Below are 18,215 nucleotides of genomic sequence, written 5' to 3' on the forward strand. Positions count from 1 at the left end.
CGAGGAACTAGGAAGCATATTTTGAAAGGAGGGTACGTAGAAAGCAATGGAAAGCGATGTCGTGCAAAAATTACAAAGAGTCACCAACTCCAGTCACTGGAGAATGCACGAATGTACCATACAGCTGCCGGGTGCCAATCTTCACAGATGTCCCTCGATTCTGATATCTAAGACTCTCAAGACGAGGAGGATTGTACTGTGATTATCAAAGTAGCTAGAAGGTGTTTACGCCCCCCTTAAGCTTGCACGCATATGAAATTGAGCCCTGCACTCAACATGTCGACAGCTTCGCGTAACTTCTAAACTCGCCATCCGCTTCCAGCCGCTTCATCTCGTCGTCATGAAGAGCAACCAGGATCTCGGCCCCCTTCCCTGATGCCGTAGGCAGGATGATAGTTCGCCTAAACAGATCATTCCACTCGTCTCCTGGAGGCCGTTCGCAGTCAGGACGACCCAACGCCGGCCCAAAGTCCAAGTCGTGCAACGCGATGTACTTGTGGGATACAACGATCATGGATGGCCCCGAAACGCCAGCAAGAGAATAGGGGAGATTTTCATAACTGGAGAGATTATGTGCCGCACTAAACGCAGCGAGGAGATCAGCGCGTGAGAGCGAGTTGTGGGTCTCCCTTAGGGTCCGAGCCAGCTTGCCAAGCGGCGCCGAGGAGCTGCTCGGAAGGTCCGTCACCTCGGAAAGAGGCAGCGAGGAAGTGTTGAAGAAGAATGTATCCCCTAGGTAGGACCTGAGCTGCTGCTGCGGTCCTCCTAGTATCTCGCGGCCGTCGACAGCGATCTGATAGACAGACTGACTCGGCTCGTCGCCTGGGCTGACTGCATGCGGATACCGTGCCCTCATGATACACCGCCAGAGCAGGGCGTGGAGGGCATCGTCAGTCGTGACGGGCTCTTGTCCGGGAAGCTCGTCGGCAACAACTTTACTCAGATTCTCTAGCGCCTCGGCTGATATGGTGAAGATTTGGGTCCTCGTCTTGTGCTTCAAGAGCTCGGGATTGCCCATGAGACTGGCCAACACGTCGTTGAGCCTCGGCGCGTCGACTGCACTGGGCGGGTGGATCCCCAAAATAGACCACCGCCTGTCTGTCGCTGTGCTTGCTTCAGAGCCACCATCCTCGCGCCACAGTCTCTCCAAGACCTCTCGGTCATTGTTGGTGGCAACTGTACTATCTGGGATGTAAGACAGGCTGGCTGACTCCGAACCTGGCTCAGATTGAAGCCTTCGGCAGTGGGACGCCCATCTGCGCGCAAAAGTGTAGACCCCGTAGGCGTCGACGACATTGTGCCACATGGCCAGGCCCAGAAGGCAGCCGCCTTTGACAAAATTGGCCTGGGCAGCGGTAGCCTCGATGCCTGAGGCAAGGTCGAGGTTGAAGGACTTGGACATGAGTAGTTTCGTGTCGATCTTGTCGGCAGGAAACCCAGCGGCCCGAAGTCTGTCGTAGGAGAGCTCGCTCGCGCCTTCGGCGACGGTAAGGTCCTTGAAGTCGAGTGTCGGTGATCCGTTCTTGCCTGCGTCTTTGGGGATGCGTACTTCCAACTGGTTTGGCTTCCAGCCGGGGCGGTCCTGAGGCCGAAGATGAACAGTGCCGCCACAGATGGGCATTTCTGCTATGGCTAGAGAGAAACCTTTGCTCAGAAGCTGGTAGGTCTCGTCCACACTGGCCTCTGGAGGAGTACTGAAGTAAAAGAGCAGCTTGACCCAGCAAGGCACCATTATGTTGTCAAGCGGGCTAAGAGCCACAACGTTTTCGCTCATTTTGCTGGGTTGTTTGAGTGATATGACGAGAGGGTAGATACGTTTGGAATATGATTTGATATGTAATGTATATGGTAGAATGGGTTTGATAGGAGAAGATAAAATAGGCTGACAGAGGCAAGTGTTCAACAATAAAAAGAAGAAACAGGAAAAGGAGATTAACTCATAGCACTGGGATGTTGTTATTTCATTATAATCTGAGCGGCGTCATTGGTCCTGCAATAGGGAAAATATGGACATTTCTGACTATCAGAGATTTTAGGTTCTCACAATTTTACGTGCTGATGTCGGTGATTACTAGGACGAGCTTGACATGCTTATACGATGCGCGGCCTTTCTCTATTATAGGTCTAGTCTTTCTACACGGTGTTTAGTCGCACCACATGAACACATGCTAGAGACCAGGTGCTGACAGATTATGAAATAAACTTGTAATGTGTGATTGGATGGAAAAAATAAAATTGGAAGCAGGAGAAAGAAGAAGAAAAAAACAAGGCCAATAGGCGTTCCATCTGCAAAGTATGGCGGAGTATGGCGGAGTAGAGAGGTGATTGTACATTCAATCGATCTACAGAAAGCCATCATCATCTCAACCCCTTCTCTAAGCGTCATTGCAAGAACAATCCCTTTGTCATGTCTGCTTTCATCATACAGATTTGGACGAACGTTTTGCTGACATACCCCAAGCCCAAGAAAATAGACCATCAGCTCCGGGAAGTGTGAAATAACACAGGCGAGCGTTAAGGGTTTCAAGCCGCCCCCGTTCCCAATCCTGGAGTCTGCTTCTTACGCAAGTCCGTCCATCCCATAAAGTTGGCTGTAATAAAGGACACAGCCGTTACCGCCGCTGGAACGTAAAACGTCCGATCGACACTGTTACTGTAGGCCAGCAGCACACCTGGAATGTCTTTGGAGGCGATGATGCTGCGGAAGCCTGTAGCGCCTGCAGCCACCACGGCGCTGGCATCGACGTCAGGGGCATGTTGGACGAGCTGGCTCTCGATGCTCTGGTTGAAGATGGTATCGGCCACGATAAGTAAAATGGACAGGCCGGTAAATTCCGCAGACATGAGCAAGGAGATGCCGATAGCAATCTCAGCTGGGCCGAGGATGGCTTGAACTGCGAGCATGCCCTATAGCGCCGTACGGGGGACTGTCAGCTGGCTTTTCCTCTAATTCTTCCTGCGGTTTCCATAACAGGCTTCAAAAGCTTACCATCTGTAACCCGCATCCTCTTGCAACTCCAGCAAGAAGTTGCAACCCAACCCATATTCCAGTCGACGTCGTCGGCGAGAAGATGGCGAAGAGGCCCGTGGCCGTGGCGGTGACGGATGTCGAAAAAAGCGAATAGGGAATGACAAACCCTGTCTTCTGGACCAGAAATCCAGACACCATCACGCCCAGGACCTGTCCGAGAATGTTGGGCAGCAGATACACGCCCGACATGAGCGGTGACACGCCCCTCACCGCCTGGAAGTAGATGGGAAGATAGTAGCTGGAGCACAGTAGGGCTGTCGATAGGCCCATCTGCGTCATAGCCGCGGCCCACACGATCCTGAGACGCAGCACAGATAGCGGCACCAGAGCTCTATCGCCGAGCCACCAGTTCCAGAGCATCCAGACGGCAGCCGTAGCTCCGGCGCCCACGAAGAGACCAATGACCGTTGGTGAAGACCAGGGGTACTGCTCGCCACCATACTCAAGCGCAAGGAGCAGCTGGATGATAGCTGGGGCCATAAGAGCAAACCCCACGAGGTCGAGATCGCGGTGGATGGTCATGAGAGCTTGCAGGACAGGTTTCCTAGACTTGGTCTGCTCCTCAGGCACGGTGATGAAGATGAGGCAGAGGAGCCCCAGACCCCCAGCAGGAAGGTTGATGTAAAAGCACCAGCGCCATGTGGTGTACTGTGAACATTAGTGTTGATTCAATTGTTACTATCAAGCCATGGGGGAGAGAGAGAGAGAGAGAGAGAGAGAGAGAGAGTAAGGAGCAGTTGAACATACTTCTGTCAGGGCTCCACCAATCAGGGGTCCAGTCATCATTCCAACCTGCGAAATACCTATCATCATTCCAATTAAAGATGGTCGGCGGTGTAACGGTGCGCAGGCCATTACGATACCAAGCCCTCCATTGAAGATACCTAGAATGCGAGCATCAGCAAGATGCCTATAAAGGTATGGTGAATCTCTGTGCCAGACAAAAGTCAAAAACCTACCCGCCGTACCCATTCCTGCTACAGCACGGCCGACGATCTAAATGGACGAGAAATCAGCCTCAAGACCTTCCTTCATATCTAAATATTATGAGTGGTGGCGAGATGCATATCACCCACAAGCATTTTGGACGAGGTCGCTACCCCGCATAGTAGAGAGCCCAACTCGAAAAGGGCGACAAACCCGATGAACACGGACTTTGTATGAAACTTTTGGTACATTTTCCCGCTCAAGGGCTGGATCGAGGCGGAGGCAAGCTGGTAGGCTGAAGCATACCATCCAACATCTGTCATCAAGATGTAGAGTTAGCAGTCATTCATGTGTCCCCTCCGTCACTCCAACAGAAGCCAGCATGGCTTTACCTGCACCAGAACGCCTACAAGCTGGCGTGTGTTGGCGACTAGTGGAACATCTCCTCACCTTGTAGTGAATGAAACTCGTCCGTGATTTGCGGTACAGCTGTGGAGATGATTGATGTATCCAGAATCACTAGGAATAGCGTTAGAGTGAGAGACGCCACAATAACGATAAGCTGCGAGGCTCGTATCAGCAAACATTCAGAACGCCTTGAAAGCCGAGAAAACAAAACAGGAACAACATAAGTTGTTTACGCACTTTCATGCCCGTGACATATTCTTCCTCGGCACTCTCTATGGATCCATCTCGGCTCGAGTCGATTTTCTCTGTATCGCGTCCATTTTCTCCGGTTTCTGCCTTGGTTTCTCTGTCCAGGCTATCTTCAGCACCTGATTCTCCTTCTATCGGTGACCTAGATGCAGCCGTAGGCTGTGTGATAGCCGCCTCGGGGGCTTCCGCCACGGATCTGTCCATCTGGTGTAATTTGTGCTTCGATCAGTGGGATATGCGATTTGCAAGATGACATGATAATAATCAACCATGCGTCTTTTTCTTTTTCTTTTTCTTTTCTTTTTTTCTTTTTTTTTCTTTTTTTGGCACAGGCTACAAGTAACACTGCTGGGTGCAGATCAACAGGAGATATGTGAAACGGAATTGACGTATTTTTTTACAAAGAAGCACCGACTCAGCCTTTCATGGTCATTTGCAAGGTCATATAATACACAAGCGAGATATCTCAGAGACACTTTACAACCAAAGTTGAAGATGCTGCTACCTAAGGGACGCTAGGAAGAGGCTGTCTACCCACAGAAGAATGTATCGAATTCATTCCGGTCCGAATTCCACTCCTTACAAAATTCAACCTCACCATAGGAAGAGATGGTCTGCGCGCGACCGGGTTGCCACAGAGCGGAAAGATATTTGCCTTTCACTCTTACTAGGTCGGATTTGGCGAGGGCGGGACCAACAGCAGCTGGCATCGAGACTTCTGAAGTACTTGGTAGGTCAAGTATTTTTGCGCCTGTTGTACGTACTTATCGAGACAATAATCACCCCGTAATAAGAATTGGGGGCGACGCGGATTTGGGGCTTGAGACACCGGTCCTGCAGCACGGGCAACAACAGCACAGACACCGGCTGACATACTCTCTTCGGATGATCCCATTTGACTTGTTCTAGAACCTGCATGTTGTTAGTCATATCACACATTGTGACAGCTTTCAAGGAGTGTACGCTGTGGGACGTGCATTAACGAGGGGGCTGAGAAGGCCAGGGGTGGCTTAGCGCCCGGATCAAACAAAAAGCAATCTACATCGGAATCTCGCCCAATTCCGGACGCTCTCCTCTTTCTCTTACCAACATTCCACCGCCACAGCATGATCACCTGACCCATGTGCATCATGACCGAGCAGAGACGGACGGCCATTCCGGCGCCGTATGGGGGAGCATGCACCAATTGTGCCAAGGCGAAATGCAGGTGTACGTACCGGGCGGGTGAAGACACCCAGTGTGAGAGGCAGGTTCAACGCGGCGTTGTGGCCCCGTCTCTCTTTCTCTATCTCTAAGCTAGACATCAAGCGGCATAGATGCAGAATGCCGAGAGCACTTGCTAACTTGCTAGAAGGTGTTATCGGCTGGGGAAACAGTGCACTTTACAGGTATCGGCGCGCAGGTGGAACGACAGGCAGACCAACAGCTCGCGCATAGGTTAGTGGTACTCGTGCATGGGGCCAGAGGCCATGCGGCTATGGATTCGTTGGAACCGGACTGATGTCTAGTACTAACACTGTCGCAGCACACTTGGAGCAGAAGGTTGAGGATCTCCTTGGGCTGCTGAAGAGCCAGACAGCTGCTGGGCTGGCCCGACCATCTGCCGAGCCCGGTTACAGCCCTGGCCCTGGACGTGATGTTATCACGACCTTCTCCAGCGCTAGCTCCACAGCACACAGTCTTGGCAGTCTTGGAGAGGCGCCATCAGAAGAGGGTGGTGTGCAGGACCAAGATGACCTCGCTCAGAGCCTCCCGCCCAATGGATATCTCAACCGTCCTCCCTTCCTATCAGAGAAGGTGCCAGCATCTTTGCGTTTTGGTGCAGTCCCGGCAAAGGCTTCGCAAGGCCAGAGCAGAGCCGCAATTTTGACAGAACGCTTGACGCCGGACGAGGCTGAACAAAACCTTGTAGAGTTCCGGGCCCACTACGGTTCTGCCTGTCCGTTCGTCTACCTGCCCCCCGAGGTGACATCGCAGCAGCTTCTTGAGGAAAAGCCCTTCACGTGGCTCAACATCATGGCCGTGACGACCAAGTCACTTCGTCAACAGCAGCTGATGCATGGCGCGGTCAGGCAACAGCTCGCAGATGAGATGGTGTTGGCGAACGAGAAGAGCATAGATCTGCTCTACGGTCTCTTGATTTATATATCATGGTGAGCGTTCTCTGTAGTCTCGATCTCTCCGTGTTGCCGTCCACACGACTGAAAATACTCCCAAGGTCACACACACATCGAGGGACCAAACCACATCTCACCCTGATGGGCACCCTTGTCCAGTCGCTTGTCTACGACCTCGTGCTACATAAACCACTAGCCGAATCCTCGAATGTCACCTTCTTCACGAATTACGCCTGTGCCGAACCACCAGAAAAGGATCGTGCTGAGGCCAACCGAGCTATCCTCGGGGCATATCTGATCACATCCATGTGAGGATCTTGAAGCCGCACCATTCTGTTGGGGCCAAGAGCTGACTATTTGGATGCCAAGAGTGGCCACGAGCCACAAACGGCTTGAGCCTCTGAGATGGACCCGTGTGTGGTGTTTCCTGCGCGCAAATATGATAGAGAAGATACTGACAGCTGCATAGCGTTTCTTGACGAGTGCCTTGAGAGCCTCTCACAAGAGCCCGAGTGGGTTGGAGACCAGAGTCTGGTGCTTCTGGTGAAGTACCAGCTCGTCATTGACCAGATGTGTGGTGACAAGGCAGACCAGGCACCACAGCACCCGCAGTCCAGAGGAGCAGCACCTCCAACCTTTTATATTGATGCTTTGCGGGCACATGTCCAGAATATTGGGCGTCAGACTCCCGTAGAGCTCGAGTCCGAAGGTAACTCAATCCTAGCGATTTTTTGTAGGAACCACTCAATAATCATTCCCCCCTCTGCTTCTAACATGATACACGCGAGGAACAGAAAACGTCCTAAGCTCCTCCCTTTACGCCGAACTCGTCATAAACGAAAGTGCCATTCACCCGACTACTGATACTACCACGGCCACCCCCACGCAAAGCCCAGACCTACAGCGCCACGCTCTCCTCGCTTCTGAGCTCTCCATCGTCCGTCGCTGGCTCGACATGTTCTTCGCCATCACGCCATCCCGCTACTGGGCGCTTGGATTCTCCTTCTGGAGCCAGCTTGCGCACATGCTCATTGTGCTGTTTCGCCTCACCGTACGCGTCGACCCGGCATGGGATCCTGCAGCCGTACACGCGGCGCTGGATATCTCGGTCGTGTGTGACAGGCTGGCGGGAGGATTTGCCGAGGCATCGGCCGCTCGATGGCATGATGAGGGCGAGGACAACGAGGATGACGTCCCGATGGATTTCTTCGCCAAATGTCATCAGTGGATTCTTCGGCTGCGAGAGCGGTGGCTGGCCGAGATCGAGGCTGTGAATGTTCGGAAGGGTGGCGGAGAAAGCGTCAGGGCCAATGGGGAAGACTATGGCGCCACCTTGATCGACGCTGAAGAGGTGGACTTTGATGACGGCACGGCTGCGAGTTCCTTGGCGATGTCGCTCTTTGCTCAGCCTGGAGGCCCCTGGCTGACAGACGTGTTCACGTCGTCGTGGGACTAGCATGTTCAATCGCACTTTCTGTCCTCTTTACAGTGTACTGGAATGTCTTTTTGTTTCTTTTTACGATACCTATTGATTCATTTTATGTTCACTTTCGTGATGGGCACCACATTGAAACCCGGGAAGGCATCATATATATTGCGACTCCAAATCAATCAGATAGGGTGAGGCATGTCCAAGGGTGTTTGTTCCTCGTAGTAATGGAATGATATTGTAAGAAGAACTAAGGAGCCTACAAAAATTCCTGATAAACTTGACCAATGAATAGGTCTTCGTTATGTGACAAAACTGTTATGTGACACTACTATCCACATGCTTGTCTTTCCCAGCCCTATCGAGCAATGCATAGCTTCGTGATACAAGCATAAAGTAAGGGAGACGCAACTGCCGGGCTCAAGTCAAATAAAAATGAATCTTCGTCAGCAAGAATAGAAGCAAGCATGCTAATGGTCGTATGCACGATCTTAGTTCGACCGAGGGATAAAGTAATTGAAATTGATCACGCCTGATAGGAAAAAAAGTACAAGCGAAACATGTTGTTGAGAGGGTCTCAAGCTCTGTTACTCATGCATTTGGTGCTTCTGACTGATTATCTGTTTTTGATTGAGGTTCGTCGTCCCACGCAACTCAGTCGGTGGCGCAAAAAATTGGAGGAAAATGGATGGTCCAATCGGTGCTGCGGCTCATCCTCACCCTGGTCAGCCGGAAAATTCCTAATTCAGCACACGGCGAACAGGATTGTGATGGCGCACCTCGGCGGGCGTTCTCCCAATTCTGAGCTCCGGGCGCCGCAGGCCATGGCCGTGATCCGTAAGGACAAGATTGTGACATCCGGCCGACCGATTCCCGGTTGCCCTCGTTCCTACATGCACAATCAGTCAAGGATGGTTTCAGCGCGAGGCTGCCCAGGCCATACCCCGAAAAGGTGCACCATCCAAGTAGCTCTCTCGACCTGCTTTATTCTACCGTCCATATCCAGGGCCCTATCGTCCTGATTACGCAACTGACGTCGTCTCACTGTTGCAATCCAATACAATATCCAGCTAATTAGACCATCTCATGTAATATCTGAAGGCATCCTTAATCACCTGGCACAATCAACAGCCTCCTCGTCCCCTCTCTTGGTCTATTCCGCAGCAGCAGTCGTCCGCACCCCAACATGGCTGTGATGTCGCCAAAGACCAATGATACAACCGCAACCACCACCATCACCAATGGGCATACACCTGATAATGGTGGTGGAAAAGCAGCCACCGTACCCCTGGCCGTAGTCGGTATGGCATGCCGCTTCTCAGGAGGCATCGACAGCCCGGACAAGTTGTGGGAGTTCGTGTCTCAGGGACGCAGCGCGTGGTCCAATGTGGACGAGACCAGATTCAGACACGAGGCTTTCTATCATAAACGGAATGACGGTTATTCTAATGTAAGTGGAAAGAGAGGAGAAAGAGAAATAGAATACTTCAAAATTGCGAGTATCTATAGGAAATACGGCTAACTTTTGATTAATTGCAGTCTTTTATCAAGGGCGGCTATTTTCTCCAGGAGGATGTGGCGCTTTTTGATAATTCCTTCTTCAGCCTGACCGCCGATGCTGCCGCAGTAGGTTCTCTTGTGTCTCTTTCCATTTGGGATGCAAAGACTTATACCATGACAGGCTATGGACCCGCAGATTCGAATGCAGCTGGAGTTGACATTTGAGGCCATGGAGAGTGGTATGCGCTGTCCCAGCCCCCTAGAATGTGATGTATGAGTATCTCAAGAGTGTGCTCGTCCTGATGACACCACGTGTACGCAGCTGGAATTCCTATGGAGAAGCTTGTGGGGACCGACACAGCCGTCTTTTCGGGCACGTTCACGCATGACTACCACGATAACTTATTAGCAGACCCTCTCCGCTTGCCGCGCACCTTCATCACCAGCACGTATGCGGCCATGATGGCCAACCGCATATCTTACTTCTTCGACCTCAAGGGGCCGAGCGCGGCGGTCGACACGGGCTGCTCTACGTCGCTGGTGGCGCTCCACATGGCGGCGCAGAGCCTCCGCGCAGGCGAGACGAGCTGTGCCATCGTCGGCGGGTCTTGTCTTGATTTTAATCCCGAGATCTTCTCGAGCCTGTCCTCTTTGGGGTGCGACTCCCTTTTCGTATAAAGAAAACCCATCCTCTGGTCATCTTTTAGATCCTGTAAATGCTGACCTTCTCCCTCCTTCTTCCTTTCTTGTCCTCTCTAGAACATGTGGGCCAGATGGAAAATGCTATGCCTTTGACCACCGCGCACACGGGTATGGCCGCGGAGAGGGGTTGGCAACCATCATCGTGAAGCGGCTGGATGACGCGCTGGCGGATGGAGATCCGATCTGTGCTGTGATCCGGGAAGCAGGCCTCAACCAAGACGGAAAGACGGCTACGATCACCTCGCCCGACCAAGAAGCCCAGCGACGTCTCATTGAGGCCTGCTACCAAAGGGCGGGACTGGACCCGTCCGAGACGGCTGTGGTGGAAGCCCACGGCACAGGGACCAAGCAGGGCGACCGGGCAGAGGCGCGAGCCATCGGAGAGGCCATCAGCAGAACACGGCCAGCTGACAAGCCTGTTTATCTGGCCTCGGTCAAGACCAACCTGGGCCATACTGAGGCGACCTCGGGCCTGGCATCGCTGATCAAGATGGCCAAATCCCTGGAGCACGGCAAGGTTGCGCCCAGCATCAACTTCGAGAGGCCCAACCCCGAGATCGACCTCGAAGCCCTGCGGCTCAAGGTAAGACCTTCCCCTCGGAGCGCACACCCCACTAGGAAGCTGAACCTCAAGCCTGACTATTACAGATCCCCCAGACACTCGAGGACTGGCCCCTGCCAGGCATTCGGCGTGCGTCCATTAATAACTTTGGCTATGGCGGGACGAACGCACATGTGATTCTGGAAGAGGCCACACACCACGTCGACAGAGCCAAGCACTACTCTGCCACTCATGACCAGCAGGGGCAGCAGGGACGGCGTCTATTTGTTCTCAGCGCGCGGGACGAGGCGGCGACCAAGAGAATGGCCACCAACCTCTGCGAGTATCTCACCAAAACCACAAACAACAAGAACGACGTCTCATGGTTCAACGACCTGGCCTACACACTTGGTCAGCGGCGGTCGAGATTCGGCTGGACCCTGACAGCCACAGCTGAGTCGAAGCAGGAGCTGGTCCAGGCACTATCAGACACGTCCCCTGGGCCGCTGCAGGCGTCCAACTCGGCCCCGAGGCTCGGATTTGTGTTTAACGGCCAGGGCGCGCAGTGGTTTGGCATGGGGAGGGAGCTTATGGACTCGTACCCAACATTTCTTAGGACACTTGAGGAGTGCGATGCCATCATCCAGGGCTTTGGTGCGACCTGGTCTCTCGTGGGTAAGAAGAGAGCCCCGATGCTTATCTGTCTATCTCTATCTTGTCTCTGGTTTTTTTCTTTCTTTTTCTTTTGTCTGCTTCTTTCTATCCTTTTCTCTTCACGTCATTTACGTACAAACTAACTTATGGCTTTTAGAGGAGCTGCGGCGCGACCAGGAGACATCGCGCGTGGACGAGGTGCAGTTCAGCATGCCCTTGTCGTGTGCGGTGCAATTGGCGCTGGTCTGTCTTTTGGAAGAGTGGAACATCAGACCGTCGGCCGTGTGCAGCCACTCGAGCGGAGAAGTGGCAGCAGCATTCGCGGCTGGGGCACTCGATCTCGGCGAGGCCATGGCCTGCACATACTTTCGTGGCTTGATCAACTCGCAGCACCTCGACCGAGACAGGAACACGAACAACAACAAAACTTCGACCTCGACCTCGACTACCACTGCAGGCGCCATGATGGCTGTGGGCCTGGGAGAGGCAGATGTCGCAGCCCATCTCGGCGCTGTCAGGTCTGGGCGGGTGGTGGTGGCGTGCGTCAACAGCCCGTCCAGTGTCACAGTGTCGGGAGACGCGCCAGCGGTCGAGGAGCTGGCGCAGGCGCTCACGGCCGAGGGAATATTTGCCAGGAGGCTCAAGGTCCAGGCGGCCTTCCACTCGCACCACATGCTCGCCCTCGAGGATGCCTATCGCGCAGCCCTGCGCAGCCATATGAGGGGCACAGGCAAAAAGAGGACATTCCGGGACGGCGTGGTCTTTACGTCTCCAGTCCACGGCGGCGTAGTCAACGATGCAAACGAGCTAGGGCCCGAGCACTGGGTCCGCAACATGGTTCAGCCCGTGCTATTTGCCCAGAGCCTCCAGCGCATGGTGCTAAGCGACAAGGCTGAGACCAAGGCTGGGACTGAGGCCGAAGGTCCATCTGCGGCAGCAAAACAACCACAACAAAACATCGACATGCTGGTTGAGGTAGGACCACACGGTGCGCTTGCAGGCCCAATCCGGCAGTGCCTTGGTGTTCCGTCGTTGCGGGCGCTCGGCGTCGGGTATGGATCCTGCCTGACGAGAGGACAGGACGCCGTGGCCACACTGCAGAGGCTGGCTGGATCACTCCTGGCTGCAGGCGTCGCTGTCGACATGGCCAAGGTCAACTTCCCCCATGGCGGTCTGGACCGGCTCCGGGCCCTCTCAGGACTGCCCTCGTATCCCTGGACCCATTCGGTCCGTTTTTGGAACGAATCTCGCACCAGCCGCGACCACCGGTTCCGGAGACACGCTGTGCACGATCTACTGGGCATCCGAGTGCCTGGTACCAGCAATCTGTCGCCAGTATGGAGGCACATCCTGCGGGCAAGCGAGGTCCCTTGGGTGTACGACCACGTGGTCCAGTCCAACATCGTGTACCCCGGCTCTGGCTATATTGCCATGGCTATTGAGGCCATGAGGCAGCTACATGAGGAGGAAGAGACAGGAGCTGTCGTCTCGGGCTATCGGCTCCGTGATGTGGATATTCTCAGAGCGCTGATCATCCCTGAGGACGACGAGGGTGTCGAGGTTCAGCTGTTCCTCGAGCCTGGCGACGATAGATTGCTGGCCGAGGGCTGGCGGCAGTTCCATATCTACTCTGCCCCTTCGCTGGGTGACGGCTGGGTCGAAATCGCGAAAGGCCTCATTGCTGTCGACTCTTCCAGCCCCGACCCAACCCAGCGCTACGTGTTCCCTTCAACAGCAACCCTAGGACTTGAGAATGACGGTGCTGACGCCGACAACAACGGCGACATGCGCGGGTATCCCAAGAAGATGAGCCCCAAGGATCTCTTCACATCGCTTCATGCCGTGGGCGTCAACCATGGGCCCATTTTCCAGAACCTCACAAGGATCCGCATGGCCGACGACAGAGCCGTGACCGCCTTCCAGGTCGCAGACTCGGCAGCCACCATGCCACACAACTTCCAGCAGCCCCATGTTGTCCACCCTATCACGCTGGACGCCGTCTTCCAGGCCGCATACCCGACGCTCTCGCCACAGAAGCGAAAACTCGTGGGCACAGCCATCCCACGGCACATCAAGGGCCTCTACATCTCGGCGTCCATCAGCAGCCGGCCAGGCCACCGCCTCCTGGAGCATGCCTCACTCTCGAGCTGTAACCGGCAGGGCTTTGACGTATCTGCAGCTGTACTATCGGCCGAGGACGGCGCCAGAACCAGGTTCCCCCTCATCGAGGTGGACAAGATGCACTTCCAGAGCCTTGGGTCTCCCACCGACGAAGACGAGGGCCGCGCGCAAGAGAAGCTGTGCCTCGTCACGGAGTGGAGGGACAGTTTCAGCCTGAACGATCAGAGGCCTCTGGAGGAAGCCCTAAAGTACCATACCGCACCTGAGGATGAAAAGACTACGGCACAGGACATCCTTCGGGCCACATACCACCTTGTGCACGACGCTCTCGCACAGCTCACGGATGAGGACGTGCGCGGGCTGGCATGGCACCACAGGGCGCTGCACGACTGGATGCTTCGCCTCGAGGAGCAGGCAGCACAGAACGAGCTCGCCCCTCGCAGCGCCCGCTGGGCAGCAGCGTCGGCTGGGAGCAGGCAGATGCTCTATGACAAGGTCGCAGGGGCGAGCGTCCACGGGGCACTGGTGGTGCGCGTGGGTGCGAACCTGCTGGGCATCCTGCGCGGCTCTGTGGCGCCCCTCGAGCTCATGCTGCAGGATCAGCTGCTGACCCGGTTCTACCAGGGCGCACTGCGCTTCGGACGCTCCACGACGCAGGCTGCCAGAATAGCCCAGGCACTGGCAGCCGAGACACCCCGTGCACGATACCTGGAGATTGGAGGCGGAACGGGCGGAGCCACGATGCCCATCCTGCAGGCTCTAGGCGGCGGTGACACAGGCCAGTCTGCTCAGTTTGCCCATTACGACTTTACTGATGTCTCTGTGGGATTCTTCCAGGCGGCACGCGAGAGGTTCCAGCCCTGGGCCGACATGATGAGCTACAGGGCGCTGGATATTGAGGATGAGGACATCGAGGGCCAGGGCTTCGAGGCTGCATCGTACGACGTGGTGGTGGCGGCGCAGGTGCTCCACGCGACCAAGAACATCACCGACACCATGCGCAGGGTCAGGAGGCTGCTCCGTGACGGGGCCAGGCTGGTGCTCATCGAGACCACGCGCGACACGCCCGACCTCACGCTCATCTTTGGCACTGTGGCCGGCTGGTGGCTCAGCGAAGAGCCGGAGCGCAAACACAACCCCAACATGTCCCTCGAGGCCTGGGACCGCGTGCTGCGGGCGACAGGCTTCAGCGGCCTGGACCTGAGCGCCTGGGACTGCGAGGACCCGACCCATCAGTCCTTGAGCTGCATCGTGTCGACGGCAGTGGCTCCTAGAGAGCCAGACTTTACAGGAGAGCAGGTGGTCCTGGCCTACGACAGCCAACAGTCCCAGCCACCACCGCCTGCTGAATGGTGCCGTGATCTTGTCGCGCACCTTGCACGCCAGACAGGCGTCCAAGCTGAGGTCTCGGACCTGGCACAGGCCGATGTGGCGGGCAAGCTGTGCATCTTCGTGTCTGGCCTGGACGGCACTCCACAACACTTCTCCGAGGCTGCGTTTGGTCGCCTCAGGTCCATGATAACGTCGGTCAAGGGCCTCGTTTGGGTTACCACGGGTGCCACCATGGACTGCGCAGTGCCTGAGAATGCTATACACCTCGGCCTGGTCCGCACAGCCCGCATCGAGGACAGCAGCAAGATCCTGGCGACTCTGGACCTGGATTTGGAACCTTGGCAGGGCGGTGGTGGCTGGCGTGCAGGTGCACACGACATAATCACGCGCGTCTTCAAGGCCGTCATGGACAGGAACAGAGAGGCTGGCACGGTAGACTTTGAGTTTGCCGAGAGGGCTGGCCGCCTCCTGGTGCCGCGCCTCCATCGTGATCCAGCCGAGCACGAGGCCTTTACCGGTGGTGAGGGCAGGGCGCCCGAGCTGCACAAGTTCGACCAGCCCGAGCGCGTCCTGCGCATGCATGTTGATGTTCCAGGCCTGCTCGACAGCATCGTATTCCGCGATGATCCCGATGCGAGGCGCCCTCTTCCGGCGGACTGGGTCGAGGTCGCGCCCAGGGTGTTTGGGCTCAACTTTCGCGACATTATGGTGGCCATGGGCCGGCTGGACGAGCCTGTGCAGGAGCTGGGCAACGAGTGCGGCGGCGTCGTCACCCGTGTCGGCGCCCTGGCGGCCCAGCAGAGTGGACTGCGTGTTGGCGACCGTGTGTGCGCCCTGACCTTCCACGGCCACTTTTCTGGCCGGGTGCGCGTGCCATGGACTTCTGTGGCGCGCATTCCCGATCACATATCGTTTGAGGAGGCGGCCTCTATAGGCAACACGTATGTCACGGCACACTGTGCCCTCGTCGAGGCCGCGCGTGCTGAGGCTGGCGAGACGGTGCTGGTGCATGCTGCCGCGGGCGGTGTCGGCCAGGCTTGCATTGCCCTGGCCCAGAGCAGGGGCGTCGAGGTCTTTGCTACTGTCGGCACTCTCGAGAAGCGCCAGTTTCTGGTCACTACCTATGGCATCCCTGACGACCACATCTTCTCGAGCCGTGATGCCTCGTTCGCCCCACGCCTCCTTGCTGCCACGGGCGGCCGTGGTGTGGACATTATTGTGAACTCGCTCGCCGGGAGCCTCCTCGATGAGAGCTGGCACCTGCTCGCCCCCTACGGCCGCTTTGTCGAGATTGGGAAGCAGGACATCCATCGCAACAAGTCGCTTGACATGGAGCCCTTCCGCAAAGCCCTGTCCTTTGTGCATGTCGACGTGATTCACCTGGTCGACTACAAGCCCAGAGCTACTCAGCGCATCCTGCAGGACGTGATTCGCATGGTAGGCGACGGCACCATCCAGAACAGGACTCCAATCACATCTTTTTCGCTGTCCGACATTGCACGTGCATTCCGAGTAATGCAGGCCGGGAAGCACATTGGCAAGATTGTGATTGTGCCCGGGCCTGAGGATCGCGTTAAGGTATGTTCAGTTTTCTTTTTCCCCTTTCTCTAAACAACAACAGCAACAACAAAATCTTTACCTCAAATTCGCATTCAGTCCTGTCTAACCCATCTTCAGACCGCGCCCCCACTGCTCGTCACCGAACTCGCCTCCGATGCCACATTCCTCGTGGTGGGTGGCCTCAGCGGAATTGGCCAATCCATCTCGCGCTGGCTTATCGACCATGGAGCCAAGAGCCTCCTTCTGGTGTCACGGAACGCACTGTCGAGGCCCGGGAGTGTCCAGTTCGGCCTGGAGCTTGCAGCTGCAGGTGGCGGTGCAGAGGTCACCATTCGAGATTGTGATATTAGCGACAAAGCCATGCTGGCCGCTCTGCTCGAGGAACACCGGTCTTCTGGCAGGCCGCCTATTCGTGGTGTCATTCACAGTGGCATGGTCTTGGACGTAAGTAATCGATCCCTCTGTATCCTGCATAAGAAGCCCCAAACTTGAGTTCTGTCATGTTGTTACTGACACGAGAAAACCTGGGTCAACAGGACTCGGTGCTCGAGCGTATGACCTACGCCCAGTGGTGCAGCGCGACCAAGCCCAAGATCGAGGGTACACGGAACCTGGACGAGGCTTTTGGGGACGCACTGGACTTTTTCATTGTCCTGTCGTCGGCCAATGGCGTGCTGGGCTGCACCTCGCAAGCCAACTATGCCGCCGGCGGCACGTATCAGGATGCTCTAGTGCGACGGCGGGCAGCACTTGGGCGTGCAGGCGTTGTGCTCGATCTGGGGCTCGTCAACTCGGTAGGCTTCGTCGCTGAGACAGCCGGCGTCAAGGACCGCCTCGTCCGTAGTGGCGGACACCGCCCGCTCGAGGAGGCCGAGGTGCTGGCCCTGGTGGCCTACGCCATCCGCAACCCTCGCCGGACTCCGAGAACCGCCCAGATCGCCGCCGGTATCACGGGTGCCGCCCTCGCCGACGGAGAGCCACGGTTCGCCGCCCTGTCGAGCCCGTCTTTGTCGGCCGACGGCACTGGGTCGGCAGGACACGAAGCCGTCACGGCTCTAGCCTTGCACGAGCAGATAGCGCAAGCCTCGTCTGCCGCCGAGGCTGTGATTGCCGTGCAGCAGGCCGTGGTGGCCAAACTAGCAGACATGTTTGTCATGCCCGAGGCCGACATCGATCCTGCCCAGCCCTTGTCCCGGTACGGCGTCGACTCGCTGGTCGCTGTCGAGCTGCGCAACTGGCTGGTGCCGCGCGCTCGCATAGAAATGAGCATCTTTGATCTTCTGGGAAGCTCCTCGTTGACTGGTCTGGCTGGCAAGGTCGTGCAGAGGAGCAGTGCTGCGCCGCATGCCGAGATTTCTACATCATGACCATCGCTGTGGCCTTCTCCAGTTGCATGTGGCATGTCAGCTGGTCCGCTTGATGTATGTACAGGTTTTGTCAGCAGAGTGACTGGAAATAAACACCTATTGTCCCCCAATTCGTAGCAATACATTTCATTTTATCTCTACATTTAACAGTACCAAGAAAATTGCACGATATGACATGGTGTCTTTTCTTTCTTTTTCTTGTCTTCCCCATATAGCATTTCAATTACAGCTAAATATGTTGTATGCTATTATATCCGAAGTGTGGTGGTCTATATTG

At 55.7% G+C, this 18,215-nt stretch overlaps 4 protein-coding genes across 4 annotated transcripts; 2 read left to right on the plus strand and 2 right to left on the minus strand.

The window, feature by feature from the left end:
* Positions 1-271: 271 nt before the first annotated feature.
* M406DRAFT_76070 (uncharacterized protein) lies at positions 272-1,774 on the minus strand (the record flags this gene model as incomplete). The annotated part of the gene is made up of 1 exon (XM_040925928.1): positions 272-1,774. One exon carries the CDS (start codon positions 1,772-1,774, stop codon positions 272-274), a length of 1,503 nt encoding a protein of 500 aa, XP_040771392.1.
* A 315-nt stretch (positions 1,775-2,089) lies between these two features.
* M406DRAFT_283576 (MFS general substrate transporter) lies at positions 2,090-5,040 on the minus strand. Its single transcript, XM_040918519.1, has 7 exons — positions 4,604-5,040; positions 4,409-4,520; positions 4,108-4,274; positions 3,991-4,027; positions 3,779-3,915; positions 2,990-3,679; positions 2,090-2,907 (listed from the first exon to the last, which is right to left on the minus strand). The coding sequence occupies exons 1-7, from the start codon at positions 4,817-4,819 to the stop codon at positions 2,524-2,526; spliced, it is 1,743 nt and encodes a 580-aa protein (XP_040771393.1). The 5' UTR covers positions 4,820-5,040; the 3' UTR covers positions 2,090-2,523.
* A 729-nt stretch (positions 5,041-5,769) lies between these two features.
* On the plus strand, positions 5,770-8,188 carry M406DRAFT_237312 (uncharacterized protein; the record flags this gene model as incomplete). Its single annotated transcript, XM_040916056.1, has 7 exons — positions 5,770-5,852; positions 5,967-6,052; positions 6,141-6,768; positions 6,834-7,040; positions 7,102-7,145; positions 7,202-7,441; positions 7,527-8,188. Coding segments are annotated over 7 exons (1,950 nt in total), but the record flags the coding sequence as incomplete, so codon positions are not given.
* A 1,255-nt stretch (positions 8,189-9,443) lies between these two features.
* Positions 9,444-18,046, plus strand: M406DRAFT_86125 (uncharacterized protein). Its single transcript, XM_040926073.1, has 10 exons — positions 9,444-9,611; positions 9,701-9,787; positions 9,843-9,900; positions 9,984-10,317; positions 10,421-10,946; positions 11,012-11,579; positions 11,716-13,277; positions 13,362-16,598; positions 16,689-17,015; positions 17,108-18,046. The coding sequence occupies exons 1-10, from the start codon at positions 9,465-9,467 to the stop codon at positions 17,936-17,938; spliced, it is 7,677 nt and encodes a 2,558-aa protein (XP_040771395.1). The 5' UTR covers positions 9,444-9,464; the 3' UTR covers positions 17,939-18,046.
* The last annotated feature ends 169 nt before the right edge of the window (positions 18,047-18,215 follow it).

Source organism: Cryphonectria parasitica, assembly GCF_011745365.1.
Source record: "Cryphonectria parasitica EP155 unplaced genomic scaffold M406scaffold_10, whole genome shotgun sequence".
NCBI lineage: Eukaryota > Fungi > Ascomycota > Sordariomycetes > Diaporthales > Cryphonectriaceae > Cryphonectria > Cryphonectria parasitica.